Source organism: Cololabis saira, chromosome 20 (assembly GCF_033807715.1).
Source record: "Cololabis saira isolate AMF1-May2022 chromosome 20, fColSai1.1, whole genome shotgun sequence".
Lineage (NCBI taxonomy): Eukaryota > Metazoa > Chordata > Actinopteri > Beloniformes > Belonidae > Cololabis > Cololabis saira.
Window position 1 is genome coordinate 15,236,743 of NC_084606.1, and position 16,947 is coordinate 15,253,689.

The window sequence follows — 16,947 nt, forward strand, 5'->3', positions numbered from 1 at the left end:
TTATATTGACTTATTTTGACATACACTGATGAATCAGTCTCTAACCACACTTTCCTTTGCACTTCTCTATTTAAAATGATCTTCTAGCTGTTTTTTTAATAATGTTTTTCCACTTTGTAACAGCATTTCTTTTAGAAATTGCACTTTTGGGAAGCTGCAAGACTCTCTGTTTTTGGCTTGATTGTGTTCGATTTTTTACCCAAAGTGGGACTGGATAAAAGCATCTGCAAGATAAAACTAAATATAAAATCAATTGGTTTTAAGAGGAGTTGCAGATGTGTGGGAGTTGATGTTTAAAATCTTCTAAAAGTTCTAGACATCAGCTCCGATTCAAGCTTACTAAGTCACTGTTTTTCTATTTTAAAAAACTTAGTAAGAGCTGTTCACTGCAAAAAGCAACCTCAGCAGACAATGAGGAGTGGTGAAACAACTTTCACACTTACATTTGCAAAAATCAGCTGGCATTCAGTTTTTCTGTTGTTTTTTTTTTTTGTCTGGAAATGACGCTGGTACAATCATTGTTTCCTTTGTGTATCCACTGTGTTGTATCTCTTTGTCTATAGGTTCCTGAGAAAGAAGGCGAACACCAAACCTCTGACCTTTTTTATATTTCTTCTAAAATTCAGTTGACTGTCTGAAGGAATATTGTTTTGTTTTTTGTCGATACGTACTTCATCAGAAAGACTAAGCTGTCCAGTTTCCCTGTTGTGTCCAAATACACGACAGGGAAATTCAAAACATGACTAACGATTTCCTCTCAAGGATGTCATGTCAAACATGTCACTATCTTTTACTGTAATTGTGTTCTCACTCTGTACCATCCCAAATAAGTATTGTGTAAAGTATGTTCTTATGACATAATCAGATGTTTTCTGTCCACTTTTATAGAATTTTTGCACAAGTAATTACGCTTTACGATATATTTGATCAAATGCAAATGTCTGTCATCTGACCATCTGTTATTTAAAGCAGCACTATGTAACTTTTCCACCTTAATATCATATTTCCAGAGTCATTGTGATGGTACATCAACTTACAACAGGTTTAATGACACCTCTGTCATGGTCTGAGGGGTCTGTATCGCCTTCGCTGGCACTATGTAACTTTGAGGTGCATGGTAGGAACCCTTCCACACTAAAAAACTACAAATATAGGCTTTGACTGCTTTACGGCATACGTCACTTCCCCCTCCTTCCCAATTCGTAGTTGAGACGAAAGCTGGGCGGGACGTGCTACGCAGAGCTCAGGAGAAGCTGGTATCATGGCCAAAGCAGCGAAAAAAACGAAGAAAATAAAAGTTTTATCGGAGGAGGCGAAAAAAAGAAAGCGGGAGGGTAACAAGCTAAATGCCCGGACAAAAATAAAATTAAAAAAATTAAAAAATGCCCGGACAAGAATAAACATTGGCCCGGCGCTCTCTCGCTGGCGTGAGATGAAAGACGAGGAGGGATGTCCGACAAGAGAGACAGAATTGTTATGATACAAATGTAAATGTAGAGTTCTATGTTCAATAAGAATCAAAATTAGAAGGTTTTCACATACAGGGGATTTGTCTTGGGTTCTAGTATTTTTCCTGAGAACCGTAAAATTGTGCAGGGCTGATCTGCAAAATTTAAGGAATGGGCATTCAGTTATTCACAGGTTATAAAGTATTTTTTTTATTTTGTCAGTAAGTATGTTGGACTAGCGTATGAGTTTGTAGGGCGCGTTATCTCGCTGAAACAGGACAGGGGAGCGGGGGTGACTTCACTAATAAAACCAAGTTGAATTTAGATGTTTTTGATGTTTTTCAACATCGTCATATTATGTTGTTTAGCCAAAAATAGATACATTACCTCTTCGCTATCCATCCTGCAAACGACTGCTGAAAACAGAAAAGTGGCTTTGAAAGTCTGTCCCGTCTTGTTTCATTCAATATCAAAACAAATGCACGCAACGGGGACAGGATCTTTCCGGCAGTACGCGCTGGTGCTCATGGGAAATGTAGTGTTCTTTCTGTTAAAGCACTACCGCTTTTGTCCAAAGGAGCCGCCAAACTCAACAAAAGCTGAAAGTTACATTGTGCTGCTTTAACAGCGTCAAACAACAAACTTGACAATGAGACCTGAGTTTTTTCTCTGCTGTTTGTCGTGTTTCAGATGTGGAGGCTGTCAATGAGAAGAACACCATTCATGCAGTGGTTGGACAAACTGTGGAGCTTTCAGCAAACCTGACAACTGAAGGAGTCACAAAACCAGAATGGAGATATGAAAAGAATATAGTCGCAGACAGTATGGGAGTAATCAAAAATTATCAAGTTTCTTTCATGGACAGATTAGAATTCAACCAGGAGAATTTGAGTTTAACATTAAGAAACCTGAATCTTCAAGATTCTGGTGATTTTAGTTTTAACTCAGAGTTGAATAAAAAACAAAGAAAAACAGTCATCATCACTCTCCGTGTTCATGGTAAATCTCTGTTTTTGTTAAACAAGCATGTTAATGATTGTTTTTCAAGTGAGAGCTTACTATCAAAAAGCCTTAAATAATTGTTTTATTTATGCACTCCACAAACTATGTAGAGGATGCCGACATGTTGGGACAAAATAAGGGTAGACGAGCGCGTTAAGATGAGTTTAAATAGCATTTTATCTGAAACACAGTTTACTGACAGTAATTCTGATTCAAGGAGCACTTCACATGTGTTACATGTCACAATTACAGTATTTATGAACCGTTTCCCACATTTCTCTTGAGAGTCAAAGTAGAAATATAAAATTCAAAAACGGTTCTCAAATGAAAAATACTATCATTTGTATCGTTATGCTGATGTCTTGGTTTTCATTAACCAAGTTCTTCCTTATTGGTTTCCTAGTTCTCTTTTATTTAGGTAACAAAAAGTCTAAACATCTTTGATTATCTTTTTTTTTATCGTTGACATGTGCTTGTCATAGCAAGTCTTTTTCATACAGATTAGTTTCTATCTGTGCCACTCAGGTGTTTGGGTGGGAACAAAAGTTGACTATGTGAGCAAAACAAAAGAATTTAAGGGGGTTTATTGTTTTACTGTCCCAGTTCACTGACACTGAAGCTCTCTCTCTCTCTTCCATCACATCAGAGCGCATCACTGTTGAGCCCACCCTGACTTACACCATCAGTTCATCTGTCTCAAATGAATCCTGTACAGTTTTGCTGAACTGCAGCACAGCTTCTTACATCAGTGTCACCTACCACTTGACTGTGGGGAACCAAAGCCATCAAGGCCCCAGGCTGCAGCACACCATCAACACACAAGATGGAGACACCACCGCCACCTGCACAGTCTCCAACTTTGTCAGTAATATGTCTGTATCCAGACTAGTGACATGTGGAGGGGAGGCTGCTAAAACAGGTACGTTCAGACTTTTGGCTGAAGTCTATAACTGAATGAATCATTGTCTTTTCCACTGGTCTTGTGATTGTTTTGGAAGATAACAGTATATACGCCTCAATCTGTATTGTTGCATCAGATGATACCAAATACAGGAAGAGCTGATCAGTGGATGAGTCTGCACTATTTACTCTTAATATTTATTTATTATCAGTTGATCCCGACTGAAAATAAAATGGAAATTAAAGGAGATGCAGGCATGATTTCATTTCTGCAGTAAGGTAACAGTTAAAATATTACAAATTACATTTTCTTTAATAGTTTGTAGTTAGTAACTATTATTAAAAAAATATATCTGAAGGATGTGTTGCAGGACTGAAAACTTTCCATTAGTTTGTGTAAGGTTTTCATCTTAGAAATGTTCTTGTTGTTTTTTATATTGTATTTTGTCTGAAATTACAGTGAGTTGAAACCTAGAAAGATGTCTCAGTTTTCAACGTCAGAAATCAAATCATCAGATCAACGCTGGTGTTGATGATTGGAAGTGGACCGAGTTGTCTCTATTTCTTCAGATACTTCTGGCGTGCATGAAAATACAACAATGTAGTGCCTCTTCTTCTTCTGTTCTCAGTTTAGTGCTGCAGCATTTTTAAATGATTCTTTGGCTTGTTTGACAAAGGTCCAGCTTGCCTGCAGGTTTTAAGTGCTGTCTAGATGCGGTCGTGCTTTGCTTTCTTCTGTCTCGGTGTGAACAACTTCCAAATGAGAAAAACAGGTGTGGGGTTCTGTTGAAAGTTAAAGTTTGTGTTCCAGTGGGTATTGAGTTTGAAAGCAAGTATTGGTTTATGTTTAAGTGTCTGGACACCTCAGCTTTCAGAGACCCTCCTCTCCGTGCACAATACCCTTTAAATATGCCAACATGTTCAATTTCACGTCTTTTGTGAAGTTGAACTTGTCCACTGAGTTGATGTGTTCAGTGAGAGCCTCTACTTCTTAGGTCTGGAATTTACGTGCTGTCTACATTTATGAACCAACGGTCTTGCTGTAATTTCTTTGTAGGAGCTAAGTGCGTTGCCTTCCTTTTCCTCCGTTCCATCTTCTACCCCTTCTGGATGGAAGGTGAAACTTCTCTGAGAACCAAGAAAAAGGAACAAATGCAACAAATAAGAATTTGGAAATGCACATTTCTGATTTTGCTTATGTCATTTCTTTATACATGTTAGATATACTGTATATATTGAAATGGAGCTCTCAACAGGATGGTGATATAATTTTGTGAAAAGGTTAAATTATGAAATGCCTCTTGTACAGGATGTGTAAAATGCAGAACATCATCATGAAGTCATGTACATTTTAAAATGTGAAAAGGCTTGTTTTATTTCTCTAACTTTCTTTTCTGCAGTTCCCGTCATATGTTGTAATCCACGTTTGGTCTTAGTTTAAATCTTTTATTTTATCTTGAGCCATTCATAACATTAATATCCTTGTTTGCAGAGAGCTTTGACTTTGTACTTCCCATGAGTGCAGCTGGAGGAGGTGTGGCAATCATGATAATAATAACTGTTGTAGCACTGTGCATTTGTCACCGCAAACAAAAATCATCAGGTAAGAGACTTCTGAACATATTAGCAATTTTCACATGCATCATGGACTTAGATGTTGTTTCAGTACAAATCTCTCCACTTAAAATTGTACTTGTGCCACCAGCAAGTGACTCAAACGAACTCACCGTCTACGCAGACATATCTGACATTGCAGCTGAAGATGTGAGTGCACTTTTATCTGCACTGTGATTTGAACAATTTTTCTGCCAAGATATGAAATAACAATGAACGGTGGTTTTGTTTGTCTCTAACTGTCTCCCTCTCTGTGATCCACGTGCACACCTGTAGGGGCATTCACCTACCCTAAAGCCTTGCTCGTTGTATGACACGATAACGGATGGATATAACTCACATGGGGTGAGAGCAAAACTTTAACTGTTTATTGCAGCAAAAGCATTACAATGCATCGTCTCCAAGTATCTACATTTCATGGTTGTAGTCTATATTAATGTGTTTGTCAGAGCAATTTTCTCTAGCCGGCGACATGAAGGCTGTGATTTTATGGATGACTTTTGGTATTGAATAAAGTCCAACAACACTCAACAAGACATGGTCCAAATGTATTATTCTGATTTACACGAGGGCACAGGAATTATAAACCTTAAAACCAAACTAAAAGGGCTGACCCGGTCTAGTGACTGAGGCTGTTGTTGGAAGGTCAGTCAGGGGTAGGATAGTTCAAAACACCCCACTCATACAGCAAACTTTGATGTACAAAGAAACCTTAAACATGGGGTTGCATCAAAATGCATGAAAACATCTTAATAAGAAATCAATCTAAACTGAGTTTATCATATTCAGACTAACAGCTGGAAGTCAAGCAAACACCTGCATGGAACATTCAGTTGCACTGAATGGCCCACATTTTCTGCGATGGAGCCACATCCACCACCAGCCTTAACCTGGAAGTAACAGGAAAAGCAGCTAAAGCTAAAGTGAAATATCTGGGGGCAGGATATATGAAATGTAAAGACCTGTGCCCACGGTACCACAACCATTTCAAGTGCAAATGCATCACATGCCCTATTTTCTAGCAGGAACTAACATTTTAAGTTGCAACCTAGCTACTTTCTTGTAATACATGTATATAAGCCAAAAACTTTAACTCTGGTAAGAGTGCTGGTTCAGTTATTATAGAGTTATTAATAATTATTAATAATTAATAAAGAAGATTACTTATCAAAATGAATTATCAAAATGAATTAATCAAAATGGGGCATCACCTTATTACCTTATTATTATATTATACCATACGTGCCAGCCTGTTGCCAGGGGTGGCGTTACAGAACAACAGTGAAGGAATGAGTCCGAGCACAGACCTTTGCAACCAGCAGATGTGACAAATATGTATAAAATAAACACAAACAACTTCTCTCATTCAAATGAATCAGAATGTATTTACACAAGTGGTAAAAGATAATAAAACAACACTCGGGATGAATTCCAATGGCTAAACTACACATAAACAACAACTAACTAACAGTAAATACAAACTTCAGATCATCTACGTGTGTGTGGGTGTCAGCGCATATTTGTGTGCGTGTGTCAGAACCACGTCACGTCACGTAAGACCTCAAGAGAGATAGCGGATGTGCGCTTTTCAAAACTGCGGTGGAAGGTTTCTTCACCCAGTGGTACTGTAACTGAAAGTATCGGAGGTCTGATTGCTGGGATACTACTTGTGGGGAGAGGAAAGCTTACATGACCTCTCACCACCGGTAACTTTATGGTTCTGCTGTTTCCCACTCAGGAGCCAGTGTGTGGAGCTGAATTAGAAATGAAGGCTTCTCATGTTCACATAGGACTGTGGCCCAACACTGCGCTCATGCTAAACAGGGCTCTCAAGTCTCATGCAGTGAGTGTAGGGATGGGAATTGAGAACCAGTTCCTGTTCAGAACCGTTTCCCAGTGTTTCAATTCCTTGGAATCGTTTGCAAATCTTGCGTAGCTTACGCAAGCAGTCAATAGAAAACATGGCGCCCAAGCGATACAAACACTCCAAAGTCTGGTTACATTTAACCCTCCTGTTATGTTCGTTTCTCAGGTACAGCAATGCTGTTCCCGGGTCAATTTGACCCGGGAACATAATAGGAGGGTTAAGTAAAAAAGGCGACAGCAAGGCAACTTGCAATACTTGCTTAGTGAATATTTCGTCAAAGGGAGGAAATACTACCAATATGCAAAACCATTTGTGCACACAGCATAAACCATTTTTTCAAATGAGAATCGATGAGGGAATCTATAAAGAACCGAATTGTTAAGAAAAATTGAAAATGGAATTGGAACCGGAAAGATCTTATGAATTCCCATCCCTAATTGAGCGTGAGACACGCGCATTTCATCAAGTTCACACGCCACATAGTGCATTTCTCACACTGAGAAATTAATTTCACTGCACAGTAATTCCAACAGCCCATCTTACAAACGAGTCCAAGGTAGACTACGCTATCGTGTGTTGAGCGCTCATACAGCCCAGGTTCTGAGTGACCAACCTATCGGAAAATAGAATTTTTTGTCGCTTCTCACGAATTACTTCGAGTTACAACACACAACATCTCTCATACATTATACATCACTACGACAATTTATTTAATATAGCATGAATACGACGAGCCACTACAGTTTATTCCTTTGTTATAGAATAAATGAAACAGAGTATTTGATATAGTGAAATTTGTTCTTCCTTAAGAAGCTGGGTCGATGTACACTGGGAGGGAGATGTTCCTTCGAGCGTGCGCACCCCCCACTTTAACCACTGACTTAAAACCAACCTGCAAGTAATAAGAAAATGCAATTTACCAACTGACCACTGACTCATGGTTTTAAGAGCAAGTCCGTCTTCAATTGTTTTTTTTCTACAATGCCAGATGAAGATATATAAATTATAATATGAGATCCAGAATACTGATTGGCTGTAATCAAGGTAATCAATGTAATCAAGGACTTGCCATCATCTATCCCCAATCCATTATCATCATGCTACGGCGTTACCAAAGCATATGGCAGTTTACGATGCAGGAATCATATCTGATTTCACCCAAAAAATATTCTGCTGCAAATGTTTGCCTGTAATGCTGCATCTCCTGGATCAGCTGAGGTACTTGGTGGTTAACTTTAGTTGATATATGATGAGTGTGTTTCACTTTTTTAGGCTGTTTGTTCTGGCCGTTTGTGGCATAGGGCCATGCAGTACAAAGAAAAGAAGCTTCAAAACCACTCTTCAGACTTCATGGATAGTTTGTCTGGTATTTTATAATCCATGATGTTCAGTGACATTAACTTAAATTCATTCTGAATCCGTTCATTCACTTTTGTTTTACAAGTGGTGACTGAAATGGTTTCTGAAACGAGGACTGCTAGATTAGAACAGGGGACTATCATGACCACCTGTTGCCAGCTGAATAGAGGATGCTCTGACTGCCAGCTTGGTCCCTGGCTGGCAACCTGGTCCCCAGTTATAGCCCGGTCGATGGCCATCGCACCTGAACCATGGCTGCTTTGGCCTCCTAGCTTGGCTCCTGACCGCTGGCTCAGCCCACAGCTTAATTTACAGCTCAAAGTCCGTCTATCCAACTCTGTCTGCCTTGGGATTAAGGACTTCCTGTCGGACCGCTCCCAGAGGGTGAAGGTAGGCCCCCACATCTCCACAGCCCTTAGCCTAAACACCGGCTCACCTCAGGGCTGTGTGCTGACCCCCCTACTCCACACCCTGTACATGCATGACTGCACCCCTGCACACTCAACACAGCCCAAAAGATCATTGGCTGCTCAATACCCCCCCCCCCTGGAAGAACTGTACAGCTCTCGCTGTCTTAGTATGGTTAAAAACATTCTGAGGGATTCATCTGTAGCAAGGCTAGTGCTACAGGGGTCGCCCGAGAGAACAGAGGACACAGGGTTTAGTGAAGGAAATCCTTTATTCTTCCACCCAGACACACAGCAGAACCTTCAGCAGCTGTCCCAGCAGAGACCTCTTGCTGGTGTACAACCGCTCCTTATGAAGCCAGGCAGGGTGGAGAGGCTGATTGGGCACACCTGTGCCCAATCAGCCTCTCCACCCTGCCACATCATCCCACCCAGGTCACCAGCACTTTCAATTACTGCCCTCGGGCAGACGTCTCAGGTCTCTGAAGGCTCGGACTAACAGACTTAAAAACAGTTTTTATCCAAAGGCTATAACAGTGCTTAATACCGCACAAACCTTTATCTGTAAACCTCCATCTGTGCTATAATAATGACATCCAAGAGTCTCTGCAATCTACTGTTTTTTTGTTCTGTCTCGTAAGCTGCTACAGTGTGTGTGTGTGTGTGTGTGTGTGTGTGTGTGTGTGTGTGTGTGTGTGTGTAACCTAAAGGTCTAGCCTATTCTTTTTTATATACTTTAATGTTAAATTATTCTGCACTTTAAGGAGTTTGTTATGCTGCACTTTAAGGCTTTATACTGACAATTTAGTTGTACTGGTACAATGACAATAAAGACAATTCTGGTTCTGATCATCAAAAGTGTTAAGTAGCTAAAGTGCTGACAATGAGCTGTTATCATAAACTGCAACATAGGTGTCACTCATAAAATCATGGTTCAAGTTGTATACAAATATTTATAAATATTTAAGGGACATTTTGACACTTAGCCAAATACTGAATAGATTTTGTTAATACATTTTCATCATTGTCTTTCTTAAAGTTGCTTTCAGTGTACATGTTTGCTTTTAGCAATTCTTCCTGATGATGCAAAATGTTTTAGAGATGTGTCACATCAAAAGAGTCAGTAAGTCTTGTTTGTTATATATTGGTTTTCCTTTGTCACAGATCAAGCCCCAGACCGTGTATGACGAGATTCAGCTCAATCGCATGAGGAAGGCATCAGTTTCGCCGTACCAGGAGATTTCCTAGATGGGGTGAAGCTTGAGACGTTAGTTTCTTGGAAAGAAAAAGCACATGGAGATTGGGACAGTTTGGTCAGAGCAACACTTGAGAAATGTGGAATCCAGGAAAATATGACACTGATGTCACTGAGGAGAGGGTTCATATTTCTGATTAGACATTACAGAAATAATGTCAATTCTGAAACTTCAATATGTTTCTATGAACACTTTTTACAATCATATACAAAGAAAATTTCCAACGTATCCTTTTATTTGAATGTGATTTGTGACTTGGACATTTGTTAATATGTGATTTAAAAATTATAATGAATGGTTTCCAATTAAAGTTTAAGCGATTAAACAAAGAACCTAATGATTTTTCCACCCTCATTTTCTTAGCCAGAAAATACATGCGTCTTGAGGGTTCTTCAGATACCAGGTCACCGAGTCGTACAACTCAAAATCAGAAATGTATCAACAATTTTTTCTGTAGTGTCTTGTCAAAGAACTAGATTGCAATTTGGTAGATTTTTGCTTTTTTTGTTATAATGGAAAATTGACTGTTGTAAATATTGTAACTACATAGATATATATATATATTATTTTTTTTACCTCTTGGATTTGTCTTTCAAGTTAAGTTCTTTTAAGTGCATATCAAGTTGGGCTTTTTTTGCCTTTTTTTTTCCTCATTGTTGTCCAGATGTGCTTTTACATTTTTTTGTCACCTGTGTGGTAAAGTTAAAACACATCTGACAGTGAGAATTTCAACCTTTGCTATGTCCAATAAAGCACTTTATAATGTGTTTCTCAATTACACAGCACTTTTTATTACAAAAACGCAGCACAACACAAACGGTTACACACCAGTTTTTTCACTTAAATGCAACTTTTACATTCAGCATTATCAGAATTGAGTCAGAACACACAGATGAACGGAACGTTACAGGTCGACATTATTACAAATATCCACGTCTTCTTGTTTTGTCCATTTTCTGTTTATGTACCGTCCAACATGTCATTATTATTATTATTATTATATTTCTTTATTTGGTACGGACATCACAATAACATAGGACAAACCAAATGCACTGTTTGAGTGTTTTAGCATACATGCTAATTTGCAACACTTGTCCACAGGAGGCTTTTAAAAAAATAATATAAATACAATACAATAAGATATACAATAAAATTAGAGGATGACATAAGATATAAAGCAAAGACAACATTCAAGAGCAGAACCAGACCTGACCTATTCATGTAGGCACTGTTGTTTAGACTTGAGCCATAGTTTGAGTCCTCTGTTGAAAATATTGCCACACGTTTCTAATTTTAGTCAAGATAACATTATCAGGCCTCTTCACATAGCCTTGTATTGTGTTCACAACTAAAAAGTGGGTGGAAATTAAATGCAAAATCAATACATAGGCTATTACTTAAAAAAAAGAAAAAAATTAAAGCTGCAAGCAGCTCGCGCGTGCAATTTTCACCAATAAAAGTTAAGGACTCAGGGGCACAGTGGTGCAGCTGGTAGTGCAGCCGTCTCACAGCAAGAAGGTCCTGGGTTCGATTCCCGCCGGGGACACTGTGGGCGCTGAAGTGCGTGTTAGTTCCCCCATGACTTCAGCGCCCACACCCTGGGTGGGGTTGGTGAAAGGGCCTTTCTGTGTGGAAAGTTTGCATGTTCTCCCCGTGTTCCCTTGGGTAGCTAATGGGAGCTACCCTCACAAAAACATGCACACAGTCCTGGGCTATACTGCCCCCTCTGGCCAACCGGGGCGCCAGATGGGGTGGGGAGGATCCGGCCGGAATAACGTGATCCTTCCACGCGCTACGTCCGGTCAGAGAATCCTCACCCTGTCTGGTGAAAAAATGCGGCCTGCTCACTCCTCAGGTTAAGAAGGAGACCTGAGCTCAGTGCAGGGCCATATATATATATATATATATATATATATATATATATATATATATATATATATATATATATATATATATATATATATATATATATATATATACTGTATATATGATTTTTTCTGAAAGAAGTCTGAACTGTCAGGTCATATTTCATCGATCTTTGATGTCACCACGATGTTCACCATGACTGGCTCTCATTCCTCATCCCCACACGTCTTTGTACAGATACTGAAGCCATTGCTCCACACATGACTAATTCTAACAATTTTGCTATCCTCTTCCTTGGTCTTCTTCTCTTTATAATTAGTTCAAGAATTCTTTTGTCAAGCAGGCCACTTCAAAACAGGAGCCTGTTCATCTGATGTAAGACACTTTTAGATTCATTTATCACATTTTTAAATGCTATCGGCTACAGGTTTAAATCCACTTAAAAGTGAGTTGACAGGTAGGAAGTCAACTTGGAGGTCAACTTGGAGGTAGCTTGAGTGTGCCTGAGCTCAGTGAGTCGTCAGCCAGTGTGGGTGATCCGTTCATTCATGCTTTTGTAAGTTCCAAATCAGTAACTTGATGAAAGAGGTTTTTCTGTAAAAACAGATGAATATCAATATGTTGTAGCAACACTAACCATTCATATGAATGTGGCAAAATGGGTTTCATACCTTTCAGGCACTGCCATGCAGTTTTTAAGTATCCTGTAACAAACACTCAATGTCAGCATGCTGCATAGACATACTGAAACATTCAGCACTTAAATAAACATATTATTTTATTTGATAAATATCATCAAGACAAATAACTAGACATGGGTTCGTTGGAGATAACAGTTATACATTTTATATATTATATAACAGTGATATATTTACCCACTTTGTTTCTGATTAAACATGGAGAGCAATGGGTCTCACTAACATCTTTAACACCTTTCCTTTGATTCTTGCTGATATTCTTGTATCCTTCATCACCCCCGACACTTTTCACCACCCATTCCAAGCTGCTTGCAAATGCATCTTCACCTCTTATACACACTCTCCATTGCTCTGGAGTGTTGACCCTGTGTATTTAAAATCCTCTATCCTTCATCTCTGCTTGCTTCTTGCCTCACTTGGGCTCCTCTCATTCACACACATGTATTCTGTCTTCCTGTGGCTAACCTGCATCCCTGCCCTTTCCAGGAAAGTTTTCCTCCACCTGCTCCCTGCTCCCACTACAGATCACAGTGTCATCTGCAAACATCATTCTCCACAGAGATTCCTGTTTAATCTCATCTGTCAGCCTTGTACTGTAGCAAACAAGAAGGGGCTCAGAGCCGATCCTTTATTCAGTCCCACCTCCACCTTGAACTGTCTGGCATCTCCCATACATGTCCTGCATCAGTCTAACATGCTTCTCTGCTACTCCAGACTTCCTCATACAACACCATGGCTCCTTTTTCAGCACCCATTCACATGCTTTCTCTAAGTCTACAAGGACACAATGTAGCTGCCTCTGACTTTCCCTGTCAACGTTCTCAAAGCAAATATTGCATCTTCTCTACTCTTGATCTGTGTTTAATGGCTGTGTGTAATCATGGCCTTGTTGGAACACCTGGTTAATGCAGCTTTTTTCATTCAGTGGGATTCTTCTCATGTTCTTTGATTCAGAAGGAATTTGATGTTTTTCTTCTTTAATTACTTTTTTACTGTATTTGTCATTCTCATGTATATTTACTGAATTTGTGGTACAGACAATGTTTAGCTAAGGCGAATGTCTTACCCATTCATATTCATACACTGAGTGCATTGTGAACACTATCCATTACAATCTTTCTTTTTTTCTTACCTCTACAAACGTAAAGCACAACTATCACAACTGCTGTCAATATAGATCCCAAGAACCCATGAAAAAAACAGTTTTGGCATCTTTTACATTCCTTCTTCAGATGTTGTGGCCCTGGAAGGTATAAAAGAAAAAAAAACATCATGAGCATGGGGTTTTCAGTAGAAGCAGTGGTTTGGAGGGGCCTAAAATCCCCAAGACATTTCTTTTAGTTATAAACACTTAATTTTTTTGTGTGACTTAAATAAATGAATAAAAACACAACAATGATGGTCTAAATGCAGCGTTTAACCTTACATAAGTCCCCTGCAGCCAGAGTGCAATATTTGAGCAGCCGCGTGCACCTTGACAGCAGCTGTGTCACAGATAGCTTTTCGCTCCCTATATGTCATGTGAGACAGAGACATAGCCTACTCCCCATGGCCAGGACTAAGTAAACCTACAACAGAGATGAAGAGACGGACTTGTCTGTGGTAGAAACTGGGGGTGCTGGTATTGCAATGGTGTCTCATGTATCAGTAATCTGAATTGCTGTCTATGAACATTGAGAAAGATGGAACTCTAAACAGCCACATTCACAGATGGACTGTTTTGTTGTGGAGATATCTAATGGCAAGTCCATACTTCTTCTTACAACTCTAGGACTACAGCTGATCCATAAGACCAAGTAAGTACTGAACGTACTTAACTTGCATCCGCACTCAAAGTTGTTTGTGTCATTTTAACCGAAAATGTGTAAATTGTAGGAAATTGTGCTCACATAAAGCTTTCAAAGTAATTTCACTATTGTGGTTATTTTAATATTTACAGTAAAAACAAAGTGTTCTTATCATAATTGTATTCTGTATTAGCAAATGTATGTACTTGTGATTGCAGTGTTCGCTAGGGAAGAAGTGCTGTTTGCTTTAACATGATTTCATAATGACAGTGTTGTGTTTTCATGTTACTTATTCCAGAGTGCATATGGTTGTACAAATTAAGACAGATTAAAGCTTACCTTCACACAATGGTGTAAAGACATTCATCCTATTCTCCATACCCTTGTAGGAAGTGCAGGTGAATTCAGCATTGTCATGTTTTTTTAAATATGCATAAATTGGTGAATAGCCGGTCTTTTCGTTCATCCAAGTAGCCATAGTTTCAGGAGAGTTAGTAGTCCAGTTAAACTTTACACCATCATCTGGAGAGGTGCAATTCAGCGCAACGAAACAGCCACTTTCTGTAGTATCATTAAAAATGTTCTCAATATTTGGTTCCTGGAGGCGTTCTGCAACGATAGATATAAGAAATATTGATTTGTTTTGAAACACTAACAATTCCATATGCAGTCTACGTATACCAAAAGAAAGAAAGATAGAAGGTTTTGAAGTCTCTGTAGCTAAATGGCTGTAATGCCATGTCATTTTCTGAGGGGTTTTAAAACAAAACAAATAATAACAGAAATATGCAGGAACATTTTTAAATGATCTGTAATTATAAATGTTCCTACTAGAGAATAACAGCATCTGGGAAAGCATCAAAATGTCTGCCTCGGGAGTCGGACACTCACTTTTCATTTCCAGTTTAATCTTGTGTCCTGCGTGCTGTCTATCAGTGTTGATTAGGTCTACAATGTATTCCATGGCATCGCTTGGCTTCAGATTATGGATCGTTAAGTCACCTGAAGAACCAAATTTAATGTAAAACACTTAAGAAATTGGCCAACAATTCCTTGACATGGATGTGATTGTTTTTTTTTCTTACCTGAGGTGGTGTTAAGAGTGAGTCTGTCTTTGTAGAGAAACCAACGTTCCGTGTTTGTTTCGCCGTTGCTATAAGTGGCGATCCAGGTGCTGTTGGAATACACTGACCAGTCAATTTTGGTGAGATTCCATGAGGGATTGGCTCCTGAGTGCAAGGTCACGTTCTCCCCAATGTACCCAGGGACTTCAGTTCGTGCAGCCACAACCACTGGAAGAACAATCCTCCAAAAGTTTCAGTATTATGATTGTCTTTCTTAACTTTTGTATCAGTTGCACTTCACCAAATGCAAATGATTACACAGAAATCAAAAACAAAAGAAAAACAAACATTTTGTATTCAGTACAACATTCAACTGCAATTATGTAGTTGCACTAATTTGCTTATTGATTTACTCTTCTGGATCACCACCTTTTCTTTTCCAGATTCACAGTGTATGATGCGATCATTAATGGAAAATGACGTACAAAAGTGTAAAAGGCTACTTTAAATGAAATATAGAAATAGCTCCTGACTTTGTTGTCCTTGGTATCAGATTTTATGTTACTAAAGTCTGTATTTAATAATACAGCAACTCCATACATAAGTGCAGCATGATGTGATGTTAGGTAGCTATAAAGATGGGGAAGAGGGATAATTATTGTTCTCAATATTTGGTTCCTGGATATTTGGTTTATTGTGTGACGCAAAAGCTTTTATTTCTTTATCTCTGCCTGGCAGTTGTTTGATAACTTTAGCGCTGTCACCATTTTCAGTCGTCTCACTTGTTTCCTCATTCACCGTACTTCTGAACAGTTTTCTTTACCATCTTTTTAAACTTTTCAATCATCCTGGAGCTGGTTATGTTTAAAGCTTCATTTACATAGCTTGCTTGGCACTACACTTTAAGTTGTTGGCAATGTAATACTTTAGATGTTTAAAATTGTGGAACTTTCTGACATTTTGAGACCTGTTCAAATGAAAAAAATATGTCTTTTATTCAGCTAATAAACTCTTTTAAATGTAGGTAATTATTTCTGTTCTGAATGGTGATTTCAAGTTGGTAACCACTGCTTACTGCTTGGCTATATTTAAAAAAGTAATAGTACGTACCTTGAAGAAATGCAGGAAAGAGAAACAGTACTGCCATCGTAACAAACGGGTCTGAGTTCAGCGGATGAGAAAGCAGACGTACGCCTTGTCGTCACCAGTTCCTCTTTGTGACTCATATTAAGCTGAAATTTACATAACTGACTGATTTATGTGACACAGATGTATAATGAGTTAAGAATAACGTATTTCAAATGTATTTATTTTCCACATTCTTCCATCAGATGGAATGATGGTTTAGTTTGTAATAGTCACTTTTAGACCTTGAATTCTTAAATGGAATATACTGCATGGACAAACGTTTTCGCTCAACTGCCCTCACATGCATATGAACTTGATTGACATCCCATTCTTAATCCACTGGAATTTGATAGGATGTTGGCCAACCCTTTGTGGTTATGATGACAGCTTCAATTCTTCTGGAAAGGCTTTCCAAGATTCAGGAGTGTGTTTATGGGAATGTCTTTACCATTCCAGAAACTAATTTGTGAGGTCAGACTGGATATATTGGACCAAGGCCAGGTTCGCAATCTTCACCCTGAGGGTGCTTTCACACCTGTGGCCCGTTTGTT

General features: G+C 38.8%; 2 protein-coding genes across 3 annotated transcripts; one reads left to right on the top strand and one right to left on the bottom strand.

Annotated features, from left to right (window-relative positions):
• The first annotated feature begins 2,275 nt into the window (after positions 1-2,275).
• Positions 2,276-9,845, top strand: LOC133420459 (uncharacterized). Its single transcript, XM_061710153.1, has 6 exons — positions 2,276-2,516; positions 3,010-3,369; positions 4,843-4,953; positions 5,056-5,114; positions 5,241-5,309; positions 9,762-9,845. The coding sequence occupies exons 1-6, from the start codon at positions 2,306-2,308 to the stop codon at positions 9,843-9,845; spliced, it is 894 nt and encodes a 297-aa protein (XP_061566137.1). The 5' UTR covers positions 2,276-2,305.
• Positions 9,846-12,157: 2,312 nt separating this feature from the next.
• si:cabz01074946.1 (uncharacterized) lies at positions 12,158-16,428 on the bottom strand. Of its 2 annotated transcripts, XM_061710059.1 has the most exons (7): positions 16,379-16,428; positions 15,290-15,496; positions 15,096-15,206; positions 14,544-14,813; positions 13,550-13,660; positions 12,391-12,423; positions 12,158-12,313 (listed from the first exon to the last, which is right to left on the bottom strand). In XM_061710059.1, the coding sequence occupies exons 1-7, from the start codon at positions 16,413-16,415 to the stop codon at positions 12,288-12,290; spliced, it is 795 nt and encodes a 264-aa protein (XP_061566043.1). In that variant the 5' UTR covers positions 16,416-16,428; the 3' UTR covers positions 12,158-12,287. The 2 variants fall into 2 exon arrangements, with proteins under 2 accessions (XP_061566043.1, XP_061566042.1); XM_061710058.1 differs by having other exon boundaries at positions 12,158-12,423.
• Positions 16,429-16,947: the final 519 nt, after the last annotated feature.